Source organism: Centroberyx affinis, unplaced genomic scaffold (genome assembly GCF_046629955.1).
Source record: "Centroberyx affinis isolate AG114_WGS23_722 - 3 ecotype Tasmania unplaced genomic scaffold, CSIRO-AGI_Caff_v1 ptg009181l_1, whole genome shotgun sequence".
In the NCBI taxonomy this organism is placed as follows: Eukaryota; Metazoa; Chordata; class Actinopteri; order Beryciformes; family Berycidae; genus Centroberyx; species Centroberyx affinis.
The window spans coordinates 658-27,434 of NW_027284451.1; the positions used below are offsets into that span (position 1 = coordinate 658).

The 26,777-nt window shown below is 41.1% G+C and overlaps 1 protein-coding gene across 1 annotated transcript; it reads right to left on the reverse strand.

Annotated features, from left to right (window-relative positions):
- Positions 1–213: 213 nt before the first annotated feature.
- Positions 214–26,777, reverse strand: LOC139640361 (phospholipid-transporting ATPase ABCA1-like). The gene is given in 20 exon segments (XM_071514555.1): positions 214–389; positions 1,704–1,817; positions 3,146–3,350; positions 4,395–4,616; positions 5,842–6,064; positions 7,460–7,636; positions 9,012–9,244; positions 9,440–9,631; positions 11,381–11,497; positions 13,471–13,610; positions 14,269–14,506; positions 15,503–15,536; positions 15,538–15,593; positions 16,582–16,779; positions 17,918–18,036; positions 21,313–21,437; positions 22,112–22,253; positions 23,985–24,078; positions 24,536–24,647; positions 26,684–26,777. Coding segments are annotated over 19 exon segments (2,871 nt in total). The 5' UTR covers positions 24,602–24,647; positions 26,684–26,777.

Consider the following 26,777-nt stretch of genomic DNA (forward strand, 5'->3'; position numbering starts at 1 on the left):
CTTCACTGCATTTTACATTGTGTATTTCACATTGCGCTAGGCTTCATAATATTATCTTCCTTCTCTCTTACCTCTTGTCTTTTTCACTGAGCTTCAGCCTAAGAAAAACACAGTTTGGACTAAACCAATGAAATTTCTGCCTCCAGGAAATGTTTGTACAGCTAAACTTCCAGTCTGCCTGACAGTCAGTCCTGACAGAAAGCAGCTCGGTCCTTACATGGTGGTGGTCTTGCCGGCTCCGTTGTGGCCCAGGAAGGAGGTGATCTGCCCCTCGTAGAACTTCAGGTTCAGGTGATTGACGGCCAGCTTGGCTCCCTGCTTGTAGATCTTCACCAGGTTTCGTATGGTGACCCCCAGGACCAGGTGGGTGGGCTCCGGCTCGATGCGATCTGTAGAGTTGGGATTTTAAAAACCGTGATGCTGGTGATGCTGGTTTAGACCTGGGATGCAATTAACTACCTGGTAGGATAGAAAATCAGTAGAACTCTGGATTCCAAGGACCAGGATTGAGAAGCACTGTAGTAATCCATAATTTAACATAATTTGACATAAATAAATGTCTATTTTATGACTATCTATCACTGACTGCTCTAACACAATAGTGATCCAACCTATATCTAGTTCATGGAAGTGATGTGATTTACATTTCCAGTTTGTTTGGAATCAACAGAAGAAGAAGAACTGGGTAGTTAGCATGAGCAGCGATAGCCACCATGGCTGAACAGACAGAGAGAAGAGAAACTCAAACTGCATCAACAGAAAATCCAAGCTCCGCCCACACTGTTTGATTGACAGGTGATCTGTGGGAAGTGCAGTGCAGAAACACCACAGCGATGAGGCTGAGCAACAAAGATGGAGACTGAATGAAAAAAATGAGGAACTTGCAGATTACCGCTTTGTTTTTGTCTTTTTGGCACTATTTGCTACTTAATTGCAGAGGTGGAAAGTAACTAAATACATTTACTCAAATACTGTACTTAAGTACAATTTTGAGGTACTTGTACTTTACTTGAGTATTACCATTTTATGCTACTTTATACTTCTACTCCACTACATTTCAGAGGGAAATATTGTACTTTTTACTCCACTACCTTTATTTGATAACTTAAGTTACTAGTTACTTTGCAGATTCAGATTATTAAATCAAAATATAATCAACTAATAAATTGTGATGTATTATTATAGATTACTGTAAGATACCCAGCAGTATATAAAGTAGTGGAAATCAGCCCCACCTCCAGCTGCAACATTAAAGTGATGCTTACACATTAATGCATCAATAATTATAATTCAATAATATAATATATACTGTATTATTCTGAAATGGGCCATTCTGCATAATGAGTACTTTTACTTTTGTTGCTTTAAGTACATTTTGATGCTAATACTTTTGTACTTTTACTTAAGTAACATTTTGAATGCAGGACTTTTACTTGTAACAGAGTATTTTTATACTGTGGTGTTTCTACTTTTATTTAGTAAAAGATCTGAGTACTTCTTCCACCACTGATTAATTGACCTTATTCAGACTCCGGCCATTATGAACATGTTGAAGATTGGCATAAACAAACCAAATACAAAAATAAGAAATTTCCCATTCTGGTTCAGACAAAAGAAAAGCAGCTGTAGGTGTGATCGCCCGTCAGAAGACAGACAGTGAAAGGACAGAATGTGACTGAGCAGAGAGAATCAGTTCAGTTTACCTTCGTGCTGCTCTCTGGGAGCGGGGGGGATCGGCATGCCGGCCTCCAGGGGAACGCCGCCCCAGTAGTTCACCTGGAAGATGAAGTACCAGGGCCGGGGGATCCCATACTCACCTGGGGGGAAACACACACACACACACACACACACACACACACACACACACACACATTCAGTTACAACTGGAAAAATTCTCATACTACCATTACTTATTGTATAGTGGAGAGCAAATACTGCAAAAACATATCCATCGCAACAAGTTATTTAGTTAACAATTTTTTTTAAAACAAGTAGGGCTGCAACTAACGATTATTTTCATTGTTGATTAATCTGTCGATTATTTTCTCGATTAATCGATTAGTTGCTTGGTCTATAAAATGTCAGAAAATGGTGAAAAATGTGGATCAGTGTTTCCCAAAGCCCAAGATGACGTCCTCAAATGTCTTGTTTTGTCCACAACCCAAAGATATTCAGTTGACTGTCATAGAGGAGTAAAGAAACCAGAAAATATTCACATTTAAGAAGCTGGAATCAGAGAATTTTGACTTCTTTCTTAAAAAATTACTCAAACCGATTAATCGATTAGCAAAATAGTTGGCGATTAATTTAATAGTTGACAATTAATCGATTAATCGTTGCAGCTCTAAAAACAAGGTGCAACATCTGCCACTGTGGTGAGATAATATAATTTATTTCAAATGCAAATTAGCGTCAAGAGTTTTCTTGAATCAAGTGACCATAACTTTATACTAATGCAGTGATTCGCCTTATTTTAATATATTGTAACTTGTTTAAGGAAAATTCTCAGAACAGGTGAAACCACAAAGGAAACCGTGAAATGATCTCACCATGTATTCAGGAAAAAAAAAGATTTTAAGACTCAATACTAGACTAAGACTAGACTGTATTTGTTAAGATGGATATTTTTTGCAGTGTAGCTGCTAACAAGTAGTTGACCTGGATTTAATTCCCAGCCAGTTTTTTTAAAATCCCAAATCCCATGTAACAGCAGATCAACATGAACCGTTTTACATTTTAAAAGTGACCCATTTCATTTTGGGCCTCGTGTTTAAGTGTGATCGTCCCAATCTGAGGAGCCTGGGTTCGAAACACTGTGCAGCCATTCCTGAGCAAGACACTTAAAGGAATAGTTCACCCCAAAATGAAAATTTCGTCAGCATCTACTCACCTTCATGTCAGTCGAAACACACTGAGCTGCACTAGCTAACATACAAACTTCACCGGTGCTTGACTGACTGCCAGGGTGAGTAAATAATGACAGAATACAATTTTTTTGGGTGAACTATTCCTTTAAAGCTGCACAAGGCAACTTTGCATGTCGGCGACCCCAAACGGCAGCGACAGGTACTTGAAACTCTGAACTTCAAAACCCAGCACAAAGAGTCACATTTCATATTAACAGCCTGATAAATTGCGGCCTCACCGGGGAACACGGCCTCGATGTACCAGGTGGCGATGGCGTAGATGACGGCGTCGACGTACAGCATGGCGATGGAGGTGGTGAAGTTGTAGGAGTCTCCCTCCATGGGGCTGGAGTGCAGGTTGTACCACTGGATGCCCACACCCTGCTCCTCGTACTGGGAGAAATACTCACAGCCGAACCCAAAGGCCACAGGAGAGAAGAAACTCTGAGGGAACATGGAACAAAACGGTATTTTTTTTTTAGATGGACAGCACCTTAAATGCACTATTAAAAATACTACTTTCTGGAAGCTAGGCTTGAGCCGATATTCAATAATATCTAATATTGCAATATTTTGTGAATATCACAATATATCAATATTACATACATACATCACAATTTTTAAATGTGTACACAAAAGTTTGGACACACCACATTTTTCTTTATTTTTACTAAGTTACATGTATTTGTCATTTTTTCTGTGCTTAAGGTACTAAAACCTGCTGTCTCATTACTACCAAGAAAAAAGGATGATGATGATGATGATGATGATGATGATAATAATAAACTTTATTTATATAGCACCTTTCAAAACATGGTTACACAGTGCTTTACAATAAAAACAGAACATATTAGAAGCAATTTTTTCAAGAATCTTAAAAATAAAAGGCAGTTTAGAAATCGGGCGATAATTATCTAGGAGAGTAGGATCAAGCCCAGGTTTTTTCAGGACTGGTTGGACACAAGCAGTTTTAAAATAATCTGGGACACAACAGGTAGACAGCGAGCAGTTCAAAATAGAAAGCAAATGGGGCCCAATACATTCCATTACTTCAAATAAAAACTTAGTTGGAGTTATGTCAAGAGGGCTGGAGGATACTGTCATATGAGACATGATTTCTAGAAGTTCAGGCAGAGTAATAAGGGGAAAAATAGCTCAAAGTATCCCGGAGTGGGTGGTCAACATCTAAAAAGGTAGGCTTGGGGGTATATCTTATATTATTTATTATTACTGCTGGACATTTGATATCTGCTACACGGTCACTGTCACTGTCATGTATTGTCTCTGCTGTGTACTGTATTGTCTCTGCCATGTGGCCACTGCTTGTCTATCATGTTTTGTCTTGTATGTCCTGTTTGTTGTGTCCTTTTACTATGCCTGCTTCAGGAATTGCCCCTCGGGGATAAATAAAGTTTTTTGAATTGAACTGAACTGAATACGAACTGATGATGTTGATGACGATGGTTCATCTACGCTGCTTATACTCACGGCGAGGACGCGGTGTGTGGTGTTCAGGTGATCTCTCCAGGCCACACACAGCACGTACGGCAGGTAGAGGCCGAAGTAGATCAGCCCGCCGCAGGCAGCGGCCAGGTTGGCCTTGGAGAAGAAGGTGCTGATGAGGAAACACTGCATGATGGTGGCGGTGGCGAACGCCATCAGGAAGAAAAACACCACAGCCGGGTCGCTGTAGGGCAGGATGTCCCCCCACTGGAAATGAGGAGGAGGAGGAGGAGGAGGAGGAGGAGGAGGAGGGGGAGGAGGAAGAAGGAGGAGGAGGAGGGGGAGGGGGAAGAGGAGAAAGAGGAAGATGATGAAGAGGAGGAAGAGGAGGAGAAAGAGGAGAAGAGGCAGGGAAATATACAGTAAATATAAAAGATAAATGTTGAGGAAACAGGAAAGCTATACCTCTGAAACCAATAGTATCACAAGAAGCTATAAAACAACTTAAATTTCTTATTACCACTATAAAATTCCATACCTGTCCAGATCTCAGTGCAGATTTATCAATAATCAATCATTTTACACATCCAACAACTAATAATAATATTAATAAGCTAATAATATTGTTAATTCTCAGTGATGTACACAGTCTCCCTCAGAGGCAAGCAATGTGCAATGCAATGGTAAGTTTCCAAACTTTCTCATGATTGGTTTGTTCAAACTGTAAATTGTCAAAATCATGTTCAACACTCTTCCATACTGAAACATTTTCTGTTGTCAGTTGTCCATTGTAGCTGCACTGGAAATATCTTGATGTGATTTCAATCCATATTTCGTCTACGTTTAAAGGAATAAAAAAAACTAGAAATAACCGCCTCGCGGTTGTATGCCTCCGCCAATAAACTTTGTTTTATCGTTGCAAGGACAGTCTTTATTTATTGAACATAATTAATGTGATTATTAGGTCAACTTAAAGGATTTTGGTGTCTGCAAAAGTAAGTGACAGCACTTCCACCGTTTTTGTAGAATGACCCAAGATCGTTTTCTCAGCTACAGTGGTAAGCAAAACATTATGATGTCACAGTGAAGTTGACCTTCGAACCTTTGGATATAAAATGTCATCACTTCATCATTTTATCCTATTAGACATTTGTGTGAAATTTTGTCATAATTAGCGTATGAATTCTTGAGTTATGGCCAAAAACGTCTTTTGTGAGGTCACAGTGACCTTGACCTTTGACCACCAAAATCTAATCAGTTCATCCTTGAGTCCAAGTGGACGTTTGTGCCAAATTTGAAGAAATTCCCTCAAGGCGTTCCTGAGATATCGCGTTCATGAGAATGGGACGGACGGATGGACAACCTGAAAACATTCTGCCTCCGGCCCACAGCTGTTGCCGGCACAGAGGCATAAAAATATATCACCAAACAACAGTGGACCTAGAAATTCAAAGTAGTTTCAGGGTGGATTTTTCCTTTTGTGTCCACCTGCCTTGAGCAGAGCGATGAGCAGGGCGGCAGACAGCAGGAAGGGGACGATGCTGCTGATGAACCAGCTGAGCCACAGCGTTCCCGTCCCCAGACCCATAATCCTCATGGTCTCCTTCAGCCGCGCCTCCTTCTCGTACACCACGCCCTTGATGATCATGGCCACCGAGTAGATCCAGGCCAGCGTCATGAAGAGCGGCAGGGAGCGGTTCAGCACTCGCAGGAAGCTGCAGGACAGGGGGGGGGGGGGGGGGGGGTCAGAGGTCAGAGGTCAGAGGTCAGGGGTCAGAAATCCCATAATAATTACTATAATTGGAGAGCGGTTTGTGTGTTTGTGTGTCCCACCATGGAGGAGAGGAGAGGAGAGGAGAGAGGAGACAAGGAGAGGAGAGGAGGAGAGGAGAGGAGATAAGGAGAGGAGGGGAGGAGATGAGAGGAGGAGAGGAGACAAGGAGAGGAGAGGAGAGGAGAGGAGAGGAGAGGAGACAAGGAGAGGAGAGGAGGAGAGGAGATAAGGAGAGGCGAGGAAAGGAGAGGAGAGAAGAGGAGGAGAGGAGACAAGGAGAGGAGAGGAGGAGAGGAGAGAGGAGAGGAGACAAGGAGAGGAGAGGAGGAGAGGAGATAAGGAGAGGCGAGGAAAGGAGAGGAGAGGAGAGGAGGAGAGGAGACAAGGAAAGGAGAGGAGAGGAGAGGAGGAGAGGAGACAAGGAGAGGAGAGGAGGAGAGGAGAGAGGAGAGGAGACAAGGAGAGGAGAGGAGGAGAGGAGGAGGTTATAAATTCTAGTAAAACTAATGAGGTGGAAGCCTAAAGCAGGGGTTCCCAAATATTTTCATCTGACGGACCCCCAAAGATTGTTGTTGTATGTAATAAATATAAAAAAAAAAAACCCTGTGCAGAATTCTGTTTATTTCTGAGCCACAAATCTTTCTAGCGATGCCATTGGCTGCTAGAATGTAAACAATTTCAAAATGTCATTACAAAGTTCAAATAATATAATTGGGATGGAGAGCTTGTGAAACTGTGATGGTCAAGAGTCTCATTAGTGATTTCTACAGCAGAATAACATGGAGCTGATATCACCATTCATTTTTCTGACCCACGATACGTTTTGTATTTATCGTCCCATCCCTGCGATCCATACAGACTACACGCCACTCACATGTTACCTGCCTGTAGCTGACCCCTGATCAATGTACTCCTTACCTCCATGGCTGAATATAAACAAGTTGAAACAGAGGGTTTTTTATTTTTTTGTTTTTATTTTTTATTTTATTTATTTATTTTTCTCTTGCACTTTTTTCTTGGCCATCTACTTATTCATTCCATTGTTAGTATTATCGTATTGGTTTTCATCTGTTATCGCTGTCTTCCCTTTCTAATTTTTTCATTTTTTGATGTATTACTATTTTTTGTAATGTGTTGTTGTTGTTGTTGTTGTTGTTGTTGTTGTTGTTGTGCAGGGGTTGGGTGGAGTGGTAGGGTGGGTGGGGTAATAATGTGAAAAATGGTGACCTGTAAACCTGGTATTGTGTCTATTGTTTGCTTATGCTTTTCACCAATAAAAACTATTCCTAAAAAAACAAAAAAACCCCAAAAAAATAAAAGACTACACCCCACTCACACGTCGTCCACGTAGCAGGGGTAGGGCATCTGCTGGACGTAGATGCCGGTGGTCTGCTGGACGCCGGTCAGGACGCGGGTCAGGGCTCGCTCCACCAGGTCCTGGACGTACACGAACCCGCCCCAGATGTAGCGCATGTCGCTGAAGGGGTCGGCCGCCGGACCGGGATCCCAGAACCTGAGGGAGGAGAGACACACACGGGAGGGATCGACAGAGACACGAGACAGGAATGCTTTTGTTCTTCCGAGTTCCAGATTCCAATGCTGGTGAAAAACCATCAGACCTAACTTGATATCATTCCTATTCCTATTTTCTATTAAATATATTTTTTTAATTTATTTTTATTTTTCTATCATTCATCGTGGTCGTTTCACATCACTGTTTTGGGGTTTTATTGTATGTAAAGCACTTTGTAAACATTGTTTTTAGAAAAGTGCTATACAAATAAAGTTATTATTATTATTATTATTATTATTATTATTATCAAAAGAGCAAAATAGAGTCTGCTGTCGGGGGGGAAAACCTTGTATCTCCAAAATGTCACCTTTTCAGGCCATTTTTTAACTTGACGACCATGCATTTTTGAGTTTAATTGTTTTTTTTTTTAAAGTTACATAAACAAGAGTTGTACAGGGTCTCATCCTACAGAGGAGCATTACATGTAATCCAGCTGAATTTAATGAAATGACATGAAAAACGCCGAATTTGGAGTTGCAAGGTTTTCACCCAACCACGACAATCTGTATGAGAGAATATCATTAATACAAAATTATATCAAAGCAAATTTTCTGCCCATTTTAAACAGAGGGATGGAAGCACCCTTGAATGGCGAGAAACAGATCTTATCTTTTGTCTCTATGTCAATTATATGTCAAATGTCAATCTCAGTATATCTCAACATGTAAATAAATCAATCATTTATACGTTCTAACTGTTAAGAATTTAAATAATTTTTGACTTAATTATATGTTAGTCATTTCTTTTTCAGATTAAACACTTTTAAATACTTTTATGTGTAAATGATAAACAACCGATTAGTAAAATATAAATAAGCGTTATGTTGGCCGGTATTATAAAGTTACAACACAATGTTTACAATGGTTAGTAAATGGTTAAAAAGTGATTTGGGTAACACTTTCTATGAAGCCCGTGTCTATAATACATTATAATTATACTTCTAACACATTATAATGCCATCATAATGCATTATAAGTATAGTTATAATCATGCATAGACAGTTATAATGTTTTATAACATTACTCTTAATCTGTTATAAAGCTTTTTCATTTAAGTGGTAATGAAAAAGCTTTATAACAGATTGTAAGTAATGTGTTTATAATGTTATAAAACATAATAACTGTCTATGCATGATTATAACTATACTTATAATGCAACATGATGGCATTATAATGTGTTATAAGTATGATTATAATGTATTATAGACACTGGCTTCATAGAAAGTGTTAACGTGATTTGCATATCTAAATTGATGTAAATGAGATGCGGGATAAAGCCAGGAAGTGTTGGGAGAGAAGCTCCGCCTCCTCACTACCTGTCCTTGATCTTATTGGTCCGGGTCACGTCGTCGATGTCCATGCGGATCTTGTAGGTGACGTGCGGCGGCAGGCTGGAGGAGGAGGAGGAGGAGGAGGAAGAGGAGGAGGAGGAGTTTGGCTGCAGGAAGACCACGCCCGCCCAGAACTGCCTGTCCTCTAGCAGCTCCAGGGCCCTGTCAATCATCTGACCCTCAGACTCCGCCCCCTCCAGCTTGTTCAGGGAGAAACACTGGAAGAGAGACGAGGGATATGACACAGTGTAGAAGAGCGGGAATGAAATACACATCGAATTGCTGGGAAATGAATGAGACATTTTTCCTAGTAGGAAGCTGGAATTTCCTACTTTCCGACATGTTTGGAACGCAGCACGAGAAGCAGCGTGTGTGTGAGTGTGTGTGTGTGTGTGTGTGTGGAGGAGGAGAACCTGGGTGACTTGAGCGAGCGTGGTGATGGTGTGGTTGAGGTCGTTGTAGACGTCCAGCCAGGTGGGCGGAGCTCCGGGCTTCCTCGGGCCGTCGGGCGCGGACAGGAAGCGGGCGATGCGTGACGCCGTCCAGGAAGTGTTCTGCAGACGCAGGTTGACCAGCACCGCCACCTCCGGACGCTTCAGCAAATCCTGTCACACACACATAATAAGAGAGAAGGAGTTTTTAGGTAAGGGCTAGTCTGCACTGGGCTGAGCTGGTAATAATCTACATTTTTATTTTTCCATTTTAGCAATTTAACTGTCACTTTGATTTGATTTGATTTGATTTGATTTGATCTGATTTGATTGACTTTATTGTCCACCTCAGAGGAAATTTCTTTGGCTTCTCCCAAAGTACAACAAGAGTACATACATTACACATAAAAACACCATTAAAACATACAAATATACAACATACAATAGTGCAAATGGGCAGGTAGCAGCAAACAGGTTATATAAATAATACCAGAGAGCAAATCTTATAAAATACAAGTATTCCCTGATACAGTCATTCTATGTTCAATGCCTGTATGGCATAGGGAATAAAAGACTTCTTTTATATGTTCCGGCTGGCCCTTGGGACCCTGAATCGAAGGCCAGACGGGAGCAGCTCAGACTCTGGGTGCAGTGGGTGTGAGGTATCTGCAGTTATGTGTTTAGCCTTCCTGTGTACAGCACTGTCAAATATATTGCAAAGTTGTTTTTGTGACTTGCCAATCACCTTCCCTGCAATGTTAACAATTTTGGAGAGCTTGTTTTTGCTCTTTACACTCAAGTTGCCGTACCAAGCTGTTATGTTAAATGATAAGATGCTTTCAACCAGGCTCCTGTATGCTATTTCAAGTATGTGATGGCTAACGCCAAAGCTCCTCAGCTTCCTGATTAAAAACAATCGCTGGTTGGCTCTCTTAAAAATGCTCTCTGAGTTCTCATTAAAAGTTAGGGTCTGATCAATGATTGTGCCCAAGTACTTAAAATGTTTTACTTCTTCTACAGGCTGGTTATTGAGTATGACAGGGAGGATGTTACTGGTTCCCCTTGGTTTTGTTTGTATTATAAGTTCTTTTGTTTTGGCCACATTCATTTCCAGTTTACTTGCCCGACACCAGTCCTGCAGTACAGTGACCTGGCTAAAGTAAGCCTCCTCATGTATGGCATTGTCTTGCAGGAGAAGGCCAACAAGGGCCATATCATCAGCATATTTGAACAGCTTGACATTACTGCTTTTGTCTTGCTCAAGGACACTTCAACAGGACACACTGACTCTTGTGGAGGATTGAATCAGTGACATTTTGGTTAGGGGACAGCCTCTCTAACCACTAGGCCAGGTTAGCATGGCATTTTTACCAAATTTGTGATATTTGTGGCTTTTCGTCATGTTCAAGGTATATTTTCAAACACAATGGAAGCCTATGAAAGTGACAAATTAGCACAGTGTCAGTGTAGTATTGGTCAGCCTCCAACAGGGTTTCATAGGCAAGTGAGAAACCCTGTTAAATATCTCCTCCTATTCCACACAAAAGGGGTGGAGCAAGCAAAGGAAACGGACGACCAATCAGAATCAAGCAAAGAAGCTTTTTCCGCGTCCGGTTATTAGACATGCAAACATGTCTAACTGCTGCATTCATACTCTGTAATATGATGTTAGCACAAACCTGTCTAAAACTGACATCTGCATTTTAATAACAAACTCAGCTGTTCTTCTCCCCACCGGGAAGTTTAATACATGGCAGGTAAAACGGTTTGATTCCCACATGTGTCCACTGATGATACTGGAAGAGGATTTGGATATAAGCATCCACCAAATGGCATATGTTGTGTTAGATCAATTAAATGGCAATATGCTAAAACTGAGATTCACCACTCCAGCAGAGTAAACCTGCAGCTCCTGTGCCTGACCTGCAGCAGCTGAACCTCCACACTGCTCTCCATGTAGTTCTTGACTCGTGGTCCGACCTCGCTCCAGGCTCCGTTCAGCTCCTGCAGGATCTGCAGGTCCTGGAAGGTCTTGTTCACCTGCAGAAAACAGGGCAGAGCGTGATTAGCTTAAAGGGCTGCTTTTATATTTTAGGCATTTAGCTGACTCACAGTGAGTACAACAGTAGAATACGCTTAAATTCCTTGATCACAAAGATTTCGAAGAACTAATAGTAAGGACAATTTTAAGATTTCTTGTGGTATTTTTTGCCTTTACTTTGATAGATACAGTAGAGAGAGAAAGTAAACACTGGGAAAGAGAGAGGGGGGTGACATGTGACAAAGGTAGGGGCGATATGGACCAAAAATCATATCTCGGTATTTTTAGGCTGAATGGCGATACACGATATATATCTCGGTATTTTCTACGAAGTAGGCTAAATGTTCAGTTGTAAGTCAAAGCCACATGTGAGATGTCACAAGCACTTTTATTAAAACAAGACTGTGATCAAAATAAAATGCAAAGACAGGGTTTCCTTCCCTGTTGTAGAACAGTCTGGTAAGTTCAGAAAGTTTAGTTTATTTATATAGCACCTTTCAAGAACAGACGTCACAAAGTGCTTCACAACAACACAAAGAAAAAAGAAAGCAAAAATAATACACAGAGCAGCAGACAGTAATTGCAGACATCCAGCTAAAAACACAAGACATCCCAGAAAAGGATAAAGAAAAATTAAACAAAAGCAAGTCTAAACAAATGGGTCTTGAGCTGCTTTTTAAAAGTGTCCACCGTGTCCACTGATCTTAAGACCAGTGGGAGAGAGTTCCAGAGTTTAGGAGCTACAACCTCAAAAGCACAGTCACCCTTTGTCTTAAGCCTCGAGCGAGGAACAAACAACAAACCCTGGTCAGAGGACCTCAGAGTCCTACTAGTACTATGAGGCTGCAGCAGCTCTTTAATATAAGCAGGTGCCTGATCATGCAAGGCTCTGTACGTGGTAACAAGAATCTTGAACTGGATTCTAAATTTGATGGGAAGCCAGTGTAAGGACATCAGGATTGGTGTTACATGAGAGCTGAGAGGACAACACTTATGCCAAAAAAGACAACACTTATGCCATATCACGATATTACGATATCCAAAATCTAAGACGATATCTAGTCTCATATCACGATATCGATATAATATCGATATATCGCCCAGCCCTAGACAAAGGTCCTAGTCCGGATTCGGATCAAGCACGCTGTGGTTACATGGTATGAGCCTAAGACCACTGAGCCACCGGGACGTCCCATAGTAAGGACATTCTGTCCACAATGCCTTACAGTTAAATTCTTGCCTTACAGTTAAATTTCTACTTTTTATTCTATTTATTTTTATCTAGTATAGTAGTTGTAGTGTAGTGTATTATAGTAGTTGTATAGTGTAGTTGTACAGTTTATAGTAGTTGTAGTGTAGTTTTTGTGTATATATATATGTTTTGTAATTCCATGTTCTGACTTTTTACCTACCTCACTGTGTGTGTTTTTCATCGTCATGTATGTGAATTGCTGCTGCAACACTATAATTTCCCTTTGGAGATAAATAAAGTACTCTATCTATCTATCTATCTATCTATCTATCTATCCATCTATCTACAACAGACTGCAAACTACCAAGCTAGTTTGCAGCTAGTGGTGCAAGAAATGCTAATAAGTCATTTTTTAGTTAACCAAAGTGACAGCACAGAAACCTTTCCCCCACTCTGGTATGCCTAGCAATCCCTTCAACAACAATCCACTATGAATAGGTCATATTACAACCACCAGCCAAATGCTGGTGAATTTGTGTACTATACCAGCCAGTTTAGCAGGCTAACAACCATCAGCTGAAGGTTATTTTCTGTTCTTAAAATCAGTTCAGCTTGTAAAATACTGAAATTGGTTGGTGAAGTTTGGAATGGATAAGTCACTGTAACCAGTGGACAAAAAGTTATTTTCCTGGTCCATTTGAAGAAGATTAAACCACATTCTTGTGTACAAACAACTAAGATATTTTATTATATTTGGCAGAGAGGTCGGACTTTCAGTACCTCTTTCATAACTTCTTGTACTGCAGGAGTGTCCGGTGTGTAGAGCAGTTTTCCGATGAACAGAGGTTTGATTCCTCGCCACACGATGCGAGACAGAGGGTTGGACTCCAGGCCCCGGATCAGACTTTTACAGAACGGAGCTGCGGGGAGGAAGGAAGGGATCAAACAGGACAAATGTTAGACGAAAACACCTGTAAAACAACAAAGAATGGCAATAAGCAAAAAATGGCAGAGTTGGAATCAGAAAACGATACACATTGGTATTGTGCTGGTTTTTGGTGTCATTATATATTTTGAGGCGTTGAAAGGTATCAAACAATGAAGGCGATGCAGATACGATTCCGATATTTTTGTATTAAAGCTGCTGATCGCGGATATTTTGTGCCGATATTCAATATCTTTAAATTTGACAATTTTCATGCCAAAACATTTCAAGGATTCAGTTTTTCCCGCAGAATTTCATTCTTGTCATCTGAAACATCATTTAGACCATCAAGGGACACAATGGCAACACTACCTTTAAATGAAGGATTAATTCATGAAAAACACAAATTAAATAAAAAAACCAAAACAAAACAAAAATGAATGAATAAAGAAAATGCACAAAGAAAGATTTAACTCTACAACTGAGCACAGTCTGTCAAGCATGGAAAAATGTTGAATTTGAAATATTGATAGCAACATCAGTACAGACAAATCTCTAAACATACCCAGCCTTAATGGAAGCTGGTAAACTTTGTTCTCCATCTTCCAAACAACACACAAAACCCCAAACAGATTTCCAGACCAGGATCTTACTGGTGGTGTTGTCCTGGTCCAGGTCGGTGTCCTCGGTGCCGTTCTTGCCCAGGAAGGACTTGATGTCGTTGTCTTCGTACCAGTTGAGCGACGGGATTCGCTCGCCGCCCGCCTCCGGGTGACCGCACATGATCCGGGAGAACGCCCGGAAACTCTCCCGGGGCAAAGCCGAGCGATTCTCTGGAGACAGGAGGCGAAGCGCTGTGTTCAACTCTGTGAAGCTGGAGAGGGAGGAGAACTGGAAGAGCAGAGAGAGAAGGAGAGAGGGGAGGGGAGAGAGGAGAGAGGAGAGAGGGAGGAGACAGGAGAGAGGAGAGAGAGAGGAGACGGGAGAGAGGAGAGGAGAGGAGAGAGGAGAGAGAGGGGAGAGAGGAGAGATGAGAGAGAGAGGAGACAGGAGGAGAGAGAAGAGAAGAAAGAGGAGAGAGAGAGGAGACAGGAGAGAGGAGAGAGGAGAGAGGGGAGAGGAGAGAGGAGAGAGAGGAGAGAGGAGAGAGAGAGGAGACAGGAGAGAGGAGAGGAGAGAGGAGAGAGGAGAGAGAGAGGAGAGAGGAGGGAGGAACAGAGGAGAGAGGAGAGAGGACCGAGGAGAGAGGAGAGAGGAGAGAGGAGAGAGGAGAGAGGAGGGAGGAACAGAGGAGAGGAAACAGAAATGGAGGAGGCAAGGAAAGATGAGAAAGACAGTGGAGACGCGAAAGAATAGGAGGGATAGGAGGAAGAGAAGAAAAATGGAGAAAGGCAGAGAGAAAGTAGAGAGAAGAATAAGATGAAATGTTATTGATCCCAGTAAGAAATTAGGTCGTTGCAGCAGAAAAAGTAATAGGATTCCAGAATTTCCTACAACTACTGTCTTAGTCAAGAAGAAAAAAAAACAACAACCATATATATATCTCAATTAAAGAAAAATAAGTAAATAAGTCAATAACTACGTATATAAAGAAGCAAATAAATAAATAAGCAAACAAGCAAAATAAATGAATTTATATATAGATACATAAAATACATAACCAAACCAACAAAAAACAAACATATTAATTAAAATGAAATAATGAAAATAAAATAAAAGGTTAAACTGCCCCGTTGCTTCCTGATAGAGGCTGGCAGGCTGCTCACTGATGGTCTGGTTAATTTACGGTAATTATGCTAATGTCTCAAAATGAATATGGTAATTATTTATTGATGTTAAAATTTCTGACGTAGGCACAGACACAGATGAAGAATCAGATGCTCTTACATCGTCCATGAGGACAGCGAGCTCCTGGGAGACAGGTGACGGCCCTGCTGATCACTCTGAGGTCACCGGCATTCGCCATCAGACGGTCTCTCTGATGGGGAGAGAGAGAGAGAGAGAGAGAGAGAGAGAGACAGAGAGAGAGGGGGGGAGAGAGACAGAGAGAGAGAGAGACAGAGAGAGAGAGACAGAGAGAGACAGAGAGAGAGAGAGGGAGAGACAGAGCGAGAGAGACAGAGAGAGAGAGAGACAGAGAGAGACAGAGAGAGAGGGGGGGAGAGAGACAGAGAGAGAGAGAGACAGAGAGAGAGAGAGAGACAGAGAGAGACAGAGAGACAGAGAGAGAGAGAGGGAGAGACAGAGCGAGAGAGACAGAGAGAGAGAGACAGAGAGAGACAGAGAGAGAGGGGGGGAGAGAGACAGAGAGAGAGAGAGACAGAGAGAGAGAGAGAGACAGAGAGAGACAGAGAGACAGAGAGAGAGAGAGAGACACAGAGAGAGAAACAGAGCGAGAGAGAGAGACAGAGCGAGAGAGAGAGAGAGACAGAGACAGAGAGAAACAGAGAGAGAGAGAGAGAGAGGGACAGAGAGAGAGAGAGAGAGACAGAGAGCAAGAGAGAGAGAGACAGAGAGAGAGAGAGAGAGAGAGAGAGACAGAGAGAGACAGAGAGCAAGAGAGAGAGAGACAGAGAGAGAGAGAGAGAGAGAGAGACAGAGAGAGACAGAGAGCAAGAGAGAGAGACAGAGAGAGAGAGAGAGAGAGAGACAGAGAGAGACAGAGAGCAAGAGAGAGAGACAGAGAGAGAGAGAGAGAGAGAGAGACAGAGAGAGACAGAGAGCAAGAGAGAGAGACAGAGAGAGACAGAGAGAGACAGAGAGAGAGAGAGAGAGAGACAGAGAGAGAGAGAGCAAGAGGGAGAGAAACAGAGAGAGAGTCGGTGTTTACTGCAGCTCCTCAGATAGGCAGACAGCTTAGCTTCAGAGCAAACAGACAGCTTAGGCATTCTACTGTCTGATGCTCCTCACAATGAGTACAAAAATAACGTAAATAAAAAAGTAAGAAGTAAAGTAAGAATTCGTACGGTGAAGAACTTGGAGAAGTCGAGCTGGGAGAGGAAGAGCCGCTCGGCCCGCCTCAGCGTGTCGTCCGGCAGCTCGCACAGCCGCCGCTGCAGGTCGGCCATGACGGCTTCTCCTCCGTCCGCCGTCAGGAAGCGTCCCAGCATGCCGCTGTCACACACCAGGTCCTTCAGCGGCGTCCCGGCTCCGGCCACAGAGACCTGGATGGGACGAGGTCGATGTGATCATTCACTTTTATATTAAATATTAGGCAAGACCTTGTATGGCAAAGAATAGGTTTCCTGCAGTTATCTCGTTTATCTAGAAGTCAAAGATCTTTGGTTGCACAGTAGAGAGCTCGTATTCTTCCTCTGGCCATTGAGGTCGGTCGATTCAAAAATATCCCAGACTGTGTGAGCTGTGTGATTTGGGTGAAGTCGAAAGTGAGTCCCATTTTCTTTTGTACTGTACAAATTATGATGACTTAAGAGAGTTACTGTTCCATGAAATCGTTCGACAAAACCCTGAAATATTCTGGTGTTCTTCAGATGAGCAAAGACTGGAATGGCTGATTAATTTTGATGTGTTTAAGTTAGCTAACTTTATCTCAAAAGCCTGGAAAAGAAGGCAAGATAGATTGTTTAATTCATATTTATTCACATTTTTCAGTAACACATAGTAAGCTTCTGTCAGTGATTTAGGAGTTCTGTCCTACTCAATGATGGTCTGAAGATCTGAAGGTGAAAGATGCTTTAGTTTCTTTAGTTTCTTTCTCTGTTGTTTGACAGTGTATCTGTACTCTGGTCCTGGCTCGTTTGAATTTATGGTGTCTTGTAAGCCAATGCGGGCTGGGCATACAATTGTATGCACGACACAATAATAAAATTTAATTCATTCATTCATTCATATCATCTGTTTTGATGGCACCTTTTTTAATTTACTCAGCTGCATGTTGTTGAACGTAAGCCACTTTTTCATGTTTTCCTTCGTTTGTTTCTGTACTCAAACTCATTTAAAGTTTTTGATTTATTTATGTATGTCGTTTTTTTTAATCTTTATTTAACCAGGCAAGTCAATTAACAAATTCTTATTTCGTTTTCTCATTATTTGTGCACTGTGGGCAGTAAAAATCTTAGTTGTTTCCCCTTTAACTGAATTATTCAGCTATCCATTGAAATTATTCATCGAATTCCTTCCATTGAGTTTATGTGTCTGAAGTGAAAGATGAGTGTTTTTTTTTCCAGTAAGTTTCCACATGCCAGAAGAGATCAATCAATCTGAGTAGTAAAATGCTGAAGTGTACAGTGAGCGTCTGTATTGACAGGTTTGTTAAACGAGGTTTCGAGAACGACTCCTCACCTGGAAATTGAGGCGGGCCTTCAGCAGCCGGTCCACAGTCTCAGGCGGCAGGCTGCCATTGGTCAGCAGGAAGGTGGAGAACGTCTCATTGGCTCTCAGGTATTCTCCTACAGGGAGATCTGCAGAGGAAATACAGACATCAAGTAAATAAAACAGTCTTGTATTACAAATAAAATACCCCAAAACAAAACCTAACAGCGAGAATAGATCGAATAGATCAAAGCATATGATTTGTTTCCAGATAAGCTTAAACTCTGTGGGAAATTAACAGCAATTGTTTCAAGTGAGAATGACTATAGTTGTTTGTTTGGGGTGATGTTGAGATAACACACTGACATCCTATACATAAATTCCTGACATTTTCATCATTGCTCATCTATTGCTGCACATCAATTTTTCTGTTAACAAAAGCACTGTTTAATTTTGTCTGGCTGGTGTAAGTCAGTCTGCTCTACCAGACACTTTATTTGTTATTTAGAGCAGTGATTCTCAACCTTTTTCATATCAAGGACCCCAAATTTAGTCCACATTCGGGCCACAGACCCCTATTTGATGAGATTTTGTCTCTCAGACCCAAATCTTAGAATATTTTTATTGTTAGATATGATTTTGTCCAGAACTCAGTGACTGTCTGTATTGTAGGTAGAGTGATAACAGAGAAACTATGATCAAAACAGTCATTCTTCTACATTCTATGATTGTGTTAACGTCTTGTAAATGAAATAATGCTGAAGTTTAACAGTTCATCAGTTTGCTGGGGACCCCCTGGAACGCCCTCAAGGACCTCTGGTGGTCCCCGGACCCCACGTTGACAACCACTGATTTAGAGGACCTTCTCTCTCCTGCTGCCACTCCGGCCTTTAGACAAAAACGTTAATGTCTTACTCTGATTCAAAACACAAAAGTGGACGACAGACAAGTCTATACACTGTGGCTGACAAGCCCGTCTATCTGAGACTGAAGTGACCGAGGCAAACTGTTAATGTTAGAAGTAGACAGACAGTTTCAGGCAGCGTAATTCAAAACGCTGACCTGTAAAGCAAAATGTGATGGATGATTGGCACTGTATTTGTGTCGATTAAATATTTTCCTTAAGCAGAAACTACATGAGGAATCTGTCTCCACATTTTCTTTCTATTTCTTAGGTTTTGCACTTTAAAAGCACTAAATAAATGTAAGTGTTGCTGGGTTTCCGGGCGTTTTTATAACATTCAACCTTTGTAAATTTGTAAATGTGTAAATTTAATTTAACTAGTGCCTTTTATTTTTAAGTTGTACTTGCACAAGTCTTTCGTAACATTATGCTGCTATTACTGCTTTTACTACTGCTTTTATTTATTTGTTTTATTTTAACTACACCGAGAGAAGCCAGGCAAAATTTCATTGTACCTGAGAATAATGACAATAAAGATCATTCTATTCATTCTATTTTAAAGGAAGATATCGTTCTTCAACCTCTAGTCTACAGTAAAAAAAACAGTAGCATTTGTAAAAGTTGCTTCATACATTGCACCAGTCATAAAAAGTATGAAGTTATGGAAAAGTTGTAGAATTTAATTGCAAAATAAATGTGGGGAACCCTGTTCGTGCAATTGTTTTGACAATAAAATTGCATTTGCACTATATTATTCTACTAATAATCGAGTTACCCCTTTACTTTGGGTCACCAGAGTGTGAGCATTTAGAAAAAACGGGTCGTTTGAAAACCACTTCTTTACAGGATCTGCAGCTCAGGAGGTTTGGAGTCTCCAGCTGTCTGCCGGACAGTTCACCTGGGACAGAAACCACTGCAGACCTGCTTCCATTCATCCATTAGTTTGTGGGTCGTCATGTAACTGAATCTGCCTCGGCCCGGCCAGACAAAACAGACCGAACAGCCTCTCTGCTGCTTGTTCTACAGTAAACGGCTACAGGGAGCCGTCACTCGACACCTTACAGCCCGATGCTGCTTTAAACCGTTCACATGGATCAGCTGTTGACCGCTAACTCTTCTCTTCTGTTCTGAGAAGTCTGGGAAAAACTGCATGAAACCACTTGCATGCTGTCTTGATCCTTGACAGGTGTTTCTTTGAATGCATAAATGTTTTGTTTTTGTCATTTCTCAAATAAAGAAAGAAGAAAAGAAGTGCAGTCGTGAAAAAATCAATTATGTAGTCAGTCGGTGAGGAATCTTACTTTCAACATGTATTAGTGACATTTAGGTTCAATGTTCCAGGAATATAATGTGAATAATCCAAAGTTATATTAGATAGATACAGAAGATATTGGGCTTTAATAAACATCAGATACCGCCCAGTCCTGTCCTCCTGCCTGACCACAGCTACAGAATTACAAAAAGCTATTTTCTTTGCACATTTTCAGGCATTTATTGAATTGTTCAATAATGTTTTTTTTTGTAAGTTAATTCATGAACTAAGAGGATTTCATCAGTCTGGGTTTCAGTGGAGAGTTTTAGTGTCCCATGATGCTCTAAATGCTGCTTCAGAGGCTTTTCCACCCTGACAAGAAGAAAACTCTCTGCTCAAATTTGAAGTAATTCAATATCGGCACAAAATATCAGCTATTGGTTACTTCAATCTAAAAATATCTGTGTTCGTATCAGCCTTCCAAAACCCTTATCTGTCGAACTCAAATCCAAATCGGCTTGAGTTGATGTCACAGGGCATCGATGGAAATACTGATCGTACCTTTAGCAATCTAAAATAATTCACCTTCTCTTTATCTATGGTTCTGATTTTATTGTCTGTCTTGTCGTTATTTCCTTACTTCTAGTAAGTTTCTTTTATATTGCTGCTGTTCCTTTTGTAGCCCTGGTTTCGAAAGGCTATATAAATAAAGTTTTCCTTACTTACTGTACAAAGAGAGTATACATCATTTAGCACATCCTAATGTAGGCCATTATGGCTTTAATGGATAAACTATTTCTGTCTTCTCTGCAACATTACAAGACTTCCTTGCTTACATGAGTGCTGTGACATTTGAGAAAAGGAAATCCCTCCTCCACATTCAGCATTAAATATCCTGTCGTCTGCTCTTCTCCTGCTCTACATAGACATGACCTGGTTTAACCTGAACTACAACTTCACTGACAGGAGGCTCCACTCTATTGGGTTTCTCTGTATACATAATTTATTTTGATTTCCGGAAAGCTACCTTACAGAAATACCTTGACATTTTACAATCCAGTCTGTTCTTTGTGGATTACCAAGCAAGGAGTTATTCATCAGCTGACTGAAGTGCCAATGCAGGAAGTTTGTCCCCCACATTGTGACGAATGTGTGTCAGTGTCGCATATCAAATCGTATCGTGAGTTAAGCATATCGTCCCATCCCTAGTCAGAATGTCAAGGTATCTCTGTAACACAGCGCTAGAGGAGATCAGACAGGCAGCAGTACTTGGCCAGGCTGCAGGTCTCTCTCCCAGCCGCTGGACGCTCTGCAGCAGATCCTGGAAGCCTGAGAAACTCCGGTTCCCTCCGTAGGACAGAAGAGTCTGGGCGTCCACAAACAGACGAGACAGTCTGCAGGGAGAGGGGGAGGGAGAGGAGTCCTTACTGTGATGGACACCTTCAGTCAAGTCATATTCAGCTATAAAGTACTTATAACAAACAAGGAGAAAAGAGAATGGAAAAATCTAGTAAATAAATGAGTAAGTGTGAGACAGGCAATGGAAGAGGAAGACACAGGTTCTGCTTATTTTTAAAATGATCCAATCAAATCCAATCCAATATTTAACAAGAGGCAATTGAGCTGCCTAATGTCCCGCCATGATCACCATATTAAACACAACCACTTATACTAATGAGGTTGTTAATTAAGGTAATTAATGCATTAATTTGCAAATATGTCTATTCCAACGTATGTCTTCACATAACACATGGGCGGTACTAATATGAACTCTGTATCTTAAAGCATTCGGGAGATATAGCAGTTTCAAAAAAATCAGTTTTGCCTCATTAATAGATAGATTAATAGCAAATTTATGCAGCAAGGTGCTCCAAAATAAATAGAATTGAAACTCTTGCTCTAATTTTGTAATTCAGTAATACTCTAACTTCCAGTGTGAATCTTAACTTTATGCAGAACTCTTTCAAAGGATTTTCTGGACTGACTGCAGTGTCTCTTCATCTACAGGCCGACTGTTTCCTACAAACCACGATCCTATTATAATCCACCAAGCCTCCAGTCCACCTACATGGAGTTGTCGAAGTTGCCCACTTGCCCCGGCGTCTCCCCGGGCGTGGGCCGGTGGAAGCAGGGGTTGTTGATGTTGCAGACGATGCCCTGGATCCAGGGCAAGGTGCCCGCCGACGGGAGCGCTTTGTTTGGAAAGTGGCCTGCAGGGGGAAAAGAGAAAAACAGAAGAGGTCAAACTATTGTGGGCTTTACTGAGAGATTAGCCTGAGATATGGTACCAAACAATGAAAAGACTGTGAGAGTGACCTGAAACACAGTCTGCTGGGACTGGACTGACAGGAACAGTAATCCTCACAGCCCAGACCGGTGTTATGTGAACAAGAGCTAACTTTGTACAACTGACCTCAAACTGTAACGTCAATATGCTGGGACTAATGTGAGCTGTGTTCACACACAGCTGTAAAGGACAAGATGACTGTCTGAGACTTCAGGGACACAAAGAGTGGAAAACAGAAAGTGATGTTCTCACTTTCTCTCTTCATGTAGGAGACAATGTCATGGCTAACTGTTAAAGTTTCTTTGCTCACATTCAAACACACTGAACATACCAGGCAGAGCATGAGCTTTTCTTAATTCTGCTGTTATGTTATGACACGCTATGTTATAGTTACAAGTGAACCATCTCACACATGCCATGTTATGTTGTTATGTTATGCTGTGTTATGTTGTTATGCTATGCAATGTTATGCTGTGCTATTGTATGTTGTGTTATCTTCTGCTATGTTAAGATATGTTATGCTATGCTATGTTACGCTATGCTATGTTATGCTCTGTTATGCTATGCTATACTATGTCATGCTATGCTACGTTATGCTCTGTTATGCTGTTATGCTATGTTATGTCATGTTAGGCTTAGGGTGACCACATTTTCAAACCCCCAAACCGGGACCCTTAAGTGTCCCGCACGCGCACATGTATGCTCTTATGCACGCACCACAGGCGTTTTCATCAGGATGGGGGACAATTATTTCAGCGCTGAGCACACCTAGTGACTGCACCTTTAACACCATGAACAGAGCCTCAGCAAACGAAAAATGATGTTTTGTCTCCAAAAATCCACCAAAATATTCAGATGCGTGGTGCATTGTTTATGTTTTTTGATTGGGTTAGGTAATAATGAGCGGGACAGAACATGATAAACGTCTATGTAAACGCTGAAAACAAGTATAATACTATTATTATTATTTTAATTGTGGTGAAAACTGGGACAATTTGGTAGTGAATGTTGAAAACCGGGACATTTTAGTGTTTTACAGATATTTGTCGGGACTCGGGACACCCATCTTGAAACCGGGACAATCCCAGACAAACCGGGACGTCTGATCACCGTAGTTAGGCTATATTATGTTGTGTTAAGCTATATTATGTTGTGTTATGCTATGTTATGTTATGCTGTTATGCTATGTTACGTTGTGCTATGTTATGCCATGTTAGGCTATATTATGTTATGTTATGCTATGTTATGTTATGCTATTTTATGCTGTTATGCTATGCTATGTTCTGTTGTTATGCTATGCTATGCTACGTTATGTTATGCGTTATGTCATGTTCTTCACACCCAGCTACAGAGGGCCGGCCCACTGACCTGTCAGTGAAGGTCAACAACACAACAGGTTGGGTAAATTAACTGTGCGTGGCACAGGAATCACTCTCATCAGCTAATCAGCTTTAACCTGCTGGCAGATAGACATTTCAGAGCTGTGTGTGTGTGTGCATGTGTGTGTGTGTGTTTGTGTGTGTGTGTGTGTGTGTGTGTGTATGTGTATTTGTGTGTGTGTGTGTGTGTGTGTGTGTAGGAGGGTTAAAGTAAGATGGCAGTGGAGGTGTAGTAGGATTTATCGAAAAGACACACATCACATAACATGACTCACATTGGCTCTGTTTGTAGGGAGGGTGAGAGTGACGGACCGAGATGAGGATGACAAAGAGGAAGAGCGGCCAGAGGAGCTCGATGACCAGCTGGATCTGCAGGAGAGGAAATGCATCACATACACTGGATTTCTTAACATTAAGTAATCTATAATCGTTATGAATTTATGTAGGCAACCAGTGGGAGTCAGCATTGATAAAGCATATCTCCTCCTACACAGGAGGTTTTTTGGACAAAAAGCATCCATCCAGTTCTATCAGACTTCCCTCTTGAGCATCTTGAAACTCCAGTGGGTGAGGTGTTGTTGTCCAAAACCAGAGTTCGGGAAAATCTCATAATCCGGCCAAGTAATCACTGAATAATTGGTACTGATCATCAACCCTATCCTGCAGATATATTATGGTTATTTTATGCTATGGGGCAGGTAAGATCTTACTTATTGCCCCTTTAATGTGCGTATTGTGTATTATATTGTGTTCTTCATGTTTTCTGCTTCCCTTACAAGTATTCTATTCTGTTCTGTTCTGTTCTGCTGAGTCTGGGTGTTGGTACCTTGTTCCTCCTGCGGTAGGTGATGTTCTTCCACAGCAGGAGGAGCAGCTGTCTGGAAAACCCCATCGCTCTGAGCAGCAGCTTCCTGCAGCTACCTGGCCATGCTGCAGCACTGGAGAACACAACCAGCATGGAGAGGAGAGGAAAGGTTCATCACTGGATTAGGATCTCATCATTTTAACTAATGCATTTATGACAATGCACCAATACCCAGCCTGTAACTTAAATCTGTGATTTGTTGGAGAGCTTCAAAATTAAAGATCTAATGTTGGTGAGTCCAGCTTTCTCTGGACAGGACGCTGTTCACTGCTGTTTGATTCATCGCTTCCTGTGTGGACAGGAAGACATTTCCCACCAGTGACCAACTGACATCAGAATTACATTTGGGTAAATAGCGCATATCAGTTTCAATTAGCAGGGACGGGAGGCTCTCCTCTGTTGCACACATTGCCCACATTGTGATTAAGGCTGGTAAGACGGCTGAATTTTTACATAAAAATTACAAATTCCTATCGCAATTAGGCTACAATATTCACACACACAAAAAATTTGACTTTTGGACGGTTCCATGCAGCATCAGTTTGTTCTCTCACTGTTTTATCTGTTTTTATGTCCTGTTGTTCTGTGAGGCATTTTGTTTTTACTATTTTGTTAGTGTTCAAGTGACTTGATTTGACTGCAACTTTACTTGTCCTATACTTGTATACAATAGGGAAAATGTGGTATTATATCAGTGCTAACTAGTAATTAGCCTTCATTAGTTTGGACAGCAGTAAGAAACTGCACATGCTCTTTTCCCCTGCGGAGGACAGACACTTTAATGCTACAACATCCTGCTACTCTGCAGGGAGTCTAATGGCAGAGGACAGACAAGCTTAATGCAACTATTTTACAACTTTTACATTTCATCTTCTCACCTTAGGAAAACATATCATGGAGAAAGTCCAAAACTCCTGTATGAGCCGTTCACCAGGCTGTGGAGGATCAGTTTCTATATTTGGTGTGATCGAAGGTTTTCTCATGTCAGAAGTACTGTGATCTGCTCAGGACTGACAATCCCCCGCTTCATCCTGAAATCCTCCTTATCCTAACAGGTTTAGCTTGCTGACTGTGAGACTTCAGCCTGAACTCCTGCTCTGTGAGGGCCTTCACACCATGCTGCTTCCCTCCTCTGTAGTAAATAACCTGAGCGGATCATGTTTAGTGCTGGGGAACAAAGCTTTTTCTTTGCAAATCCACCACTGACTCTTGTGTAACCCCAAAGTCAAACTATTACCTGTGCACTCATCTGCTTACACACACATTACATATATATATATATATATACATTACATACTGTATGACTTTGCAAATGTCAACAAACATGCATACACTCATCACATTAAAGACCGATTAGACACATCTAAAATCTTTAGTTTGCTCTGTTTTACTTGTATTTTTATTTTATCCGTTATGTCCTTGTTTTATTTATTGGCATTTATTTCATATAAGTTCTTTGTTTTGTTACTAATGTATATATTCTTTATTCAGGTGGGATACAACATAAATCCCTTGGGGTTTTTTTTAATCTCACCAGCACAACTGGCTTTAATTTGCTGTAGATTCTTCTTTTTTTCTGTTTCAGAGTGCAAATAAAAAAAAAGAAATAAGACTGTCATTTACATGGTGGGATATATATTTCCTAGCCACTCTATTCTTGAGATATTTGCAACTTTTCACCTTTTTTCTTGTTTTTAATTATTTCCTCTCTGTTGTTTGGCTTTTCAGAGTGAAGTGCAGGCCTGCAGCTGCAATGTTGTTGAGTTTTCAGCAGGAAAAGATAAGAGGAACAAGCCTCCTGCAGCACAGCAACACTGCCATGTAATATAATGCTATTGTAATGTAGTGTTATGTAATGTCACGGCTAAAAAAAAAATCATGACATGACACAGAATGAATTAACCACGGAATAGCGTCTAGTGTATTTGATTCGTACATAACTATTAACGCAAAAATAATTAACATTAAGCTACAAGGGAAGAGAAACGTTAACTTCCTACTGTCGGTCCTAGCATGTTCCCATAGACGAGTGATGCTGTTTACAAAGAATATAAATAACATGTATCAAGCTCAAAAGGCTCGTAAAAACTGAATTCAAATATTATTTACCTTTAATATTCGTGGTAATATCTTCCTCAGTGTGTTTCCATGTCCGGATACAGCAGCAGTCCGCAGCTTGTCATTGAAACTCTTGCTCCATTTC